At 61.7% G+C, this 3082-nt stretch overlaps 2 protein-coding genes across 2 annotated transcripts in view; both read right to left on the bottom strand.

The window, feature by feature from the left end:
- Positions 1–574, bottom strand: part of EMIHUDRAFT_444331 (hypothetical protein) — a gene marked incomplete at its 3' end in the record, with an annotated part of 1201 nt that extends 627 nt beyond the window's left edge. The window contains exons 1-2 of the mRNA XM_005774348.1: positions 124–574; positions 1–24 (exon numbers count right to left, since the gene is read on the bottom strand). Of these exons, the coding sequence (XP_005774405.1) occupies positions 1–24; positions 124–543 (444 nt within the window). The remainder of the gene's footprint in view (positions 25–123) is intronic.
- Positions 575–1124: 550 nt separating this feature from the next.
- On the bottom strand, positions 1125–2571 carry EMIHUDRAFT_240637 (hypothetical protein; the record flags this gene model as incomplete). Its single annotated transcript, XM_005774347.1, has 5 exons — positions 1125–1570; positions 1645–1748; positions 1823–1944; positions 2029–2291; positions 2361–2571. 5 exons carry the CDS (start codon positions 2569–2571, stop codon positions 1125–1127), a joined length of 1146 nt encoding a protein of 381 aa, XP_005774404.1.
- Positions 2572–3082: the final 511 nt, after the last annotated feature.

Here is a 3082-nt window from a genome sequence, read left to right as displayed (position 1 = left end):
CAAGATGCTGGGCTCGAGAGGCACCTGCGGAAGAGAGGAGAGGGACGGTGCTCTGGGCCACGGACCAGAGAGGGCCGGAGAGGCGGAGAGGTTCGGGGGGGAGAGAGGAGGGCGCTGCCGCGCCGGCCACACGAGCTCAAAGTCGCGCGCGGCGTCGGCGAGGCTGGCGGTGACCGGGCGGGCGAGGCAGAACTGCTCGCTGCCGTGCGAGTCCAGCTGCACCACGTAAGAGCGCTCAAAGACGGTGAACTTGTACGACGAGCACCAGCCCTCGGGCAGGTAATAGCGGAGTCGACCGGAGAAGCGAGCACGCCCGTCGTCGTCCTGTCGCAGCGACGCGGCCCTCGCGCCCGCAGGCGTGGAACTGCGCGGCGGGGCCGCTGCGTACGCAAATAGAGCGACTGTGGAGCCGTCGCAGCGCTGCGGGTGGGCGAGTGGGCGCCGCGGCCGCGGGCGCCACTCGTCAACGGCGGGCATGCTGCAATCGTCCTCGCTGAACGAATTCAGGCCCGGCGTGGCGGGCACATTCCAACTGTCTTGCATACTCGGGAGCGCGGGAGGGGAAGTGGAGGCCAGGCGCCCAGCGAGGCCGCGAAAAATAACAGGTTGACGGTGCATTTACACCACCGCAGTATCAAACGGCATCCCCCAAGGAGAGAGAGAGAGAGAGAGAGATGCCTTTCGGGGCCCAGAGATAAAACTTCTGTGATGCCATGCGTGACCTAGTAGTGTCCCCAGCTATGGGCGTGTCCACGTTGGAGCCAGGTGTGGTGTGGGCGCGAGAATAGCTCCGCCGTTCATGGAGGCAACCGATGCGAGTCGACTGGTGTGTGTCGTCGTGGTTTCGTATCAAGACTTCTCTCTCTCTCTCTCATCCCCCAAGGCGAAATCAGAATCCCTAGTAAAATCCCTTGCCGGCGTGCCGTCCTTTCATCCTCGCTTGGGTTGTAAATATAAATAAAAACGGACACCTCTAACGCTACTGTGTCTGTGAGATGGGCAAAAGGAACGGGTTGTCGGTTTTATTTATTATTTCTTTTTTCAAGCAGGAGCAGCAGCAGCAGTAGTACTGTGTCGTATGATTTGTGTGTTTGTGACATCGACTGTCTGCTGTCAGGCCCGACTCAAAAGTGCACAGCCTCGAGCGGCTCTCCCACCGCCCCGCTCTGCTTGGCAGCATCGAGGCTGAAGCCGCCGCGAGACGGGGCGACGAGGCACGCGAGCTTGCCAGGCGCCGACTCGAACAGGACAGCGGTGTCCATGTTGCCACGTGGCATGCTCGCCGCGTTGAGCACCGGCACGTGCGTGAGGTGAGAGGAGCCCGCAAACTCCAGCTGCTTGAAGAGGGAGGCCCAGTTTGACACCACGGCGGATGTGCTGCTCGCCCAGTCGAGCAGGCCCGGCTCTCCGGTTCGTGGCTCGGCAGCGCCCCTCAAAGTTGACACCGACTTGTGGATGAGCGCCGCAGACTCAAAGTCGGCTCGCTGATAGACGATCGAGGTCTCGTAATTTCCAGCATGCTCGACGCCGATGCCCGGCAGGCGATTGCGAAAGTCCAAAGTCATCAGACCTGGGGGCAGACAGGAGCGGCATGGGCTTTTGCGGGCGTGTGTAGCGGGGCGGCGTGTCCCGTGTCCGGCGCACCAAGGTCCGCCCCGCTCTGCTGCAGGAACCACGCTGTGGCCACGTCGTTGGACGAGACGAACGGAACGCCGCCTGCCGCCGCCGCTTCCGCCTGATCGAGCGGACTGGGGGATCGAACCGCGCTGGGAGGTCGAGCGCACAGCGGTGGGTTGCACACGCCTTTTGAGCCTCGAGCCACGCTGGACTGAGGTGGAAGCCTGCTACGGGCGGCGGATGAGCCCAGAGCTGCTTCATCTTGCCCGCGGCTGCGTGAGCCATCGCCGAGGTCTCGATTGCCGCGATGTCCTTGGCCCCGGCCACCTGCGGTAGATGGAGTCAAACTTAACCGTCCAAGGCAACGGAGTTATGTAAGGACTCTCTCGCCTCCGCTTGCCGGTTGCGCACGGCGTCCATGCGCTTGACTTCGCTCGACTCGCCCAGCATGTTGTGGAGGGAGTAAAAGGTGTGGGCGTCGCCAACAACGTGGCTCAGGCTGACCGAGAGCCACCACTTGCTCTTTCCCTGCCTCAGCACGGACACACAAAAGACGGGCTCGTCCTTGTTGACTGCGGTGGCTCCCGTCTTGACCGTCATTGGCCTGAGCGCAGCGACCATCTGGGAGTAGGACATCCCCTCCTGCTGCGGCAGCCTGTAGACTGCCGCCGAGCCTGGCAGAGTGCGGTGATTGCGCACCGTCCCACACTCAGGGCTATAGAAAAGATGCTCCACGCAATCACCTTTCGGATCGACGGGGTGCCTCAACACCGTGACACCGCCAGCGCCAACGAGGCTTCCCGCCAGCCATGGATTTGCACGTGCCATTTCTGCGACTCTATGCCGCAAGAAGTCGATGGGCGGCTGTCCCTCGTAAACAGTGATGGTGTGGAGGGCACTCTCCGTTCTCATCATCATCACGGACTGTTCGACGGGAAGGAGCCGGATGTCCATCGCGGCAGCACTCGAGAATGCCCGGCGAGATTGTGGAAGGATGGTGCTACCTGCGAGCTGCGCATGGTGAGACACTTTGGTCACAGCTCGTCGCCCCCAGGGCATCGATTGATGCCCTCACAGAGACTACTCACCGCCGTGGGGACGGCCGCAAACGGTTGACACCCGAAAGCCACGGGCCGTGTTCCGACAAGGAAAACAAAAAAACAAAAATAATTATGAACCAAGAGAGCTAAAGAGGTCTTCTGATGAACGCAGTATGGAAGATACAAAGAGACGGAGGAGCAACGAGCGCCCTGGCGTGAGCCAAAGACGCTCAAAGAGATCTTGTGTGTTAACAGCACCGCCGTGCGACCGCCGTGCGAAAACTGCGAAACGACAAACGAACGACGCCCAACGTCGAGCGAATGGCGTCGGCCGCATTCCTCTCGCGGTTTGGCAACCGCATGTCTGTGGTTGGACGTGACGGCAGCGTCACGCGACTTGAGGACGGCGGTGCACGTGCGGATCC

Source organism: Emiliania huxleyi (genome assembly GCF_000372725.1).
Source record: "Emiliania huxleyi CCMP1516 unplaced genomic scaffold EMIHUscaffold_313, whole genome shotgun sequence".
Lineage (NCBI taxonomy): Eukaryota > Haptophyta > Isochrysidales > Noelaerhabdaceae > Emiliania > Emiliania huxleyi.
Note: the sequence above shows the minus strand (reverse complement) of the source record. Positions and strands in the feature narration are given on the sequence as shown.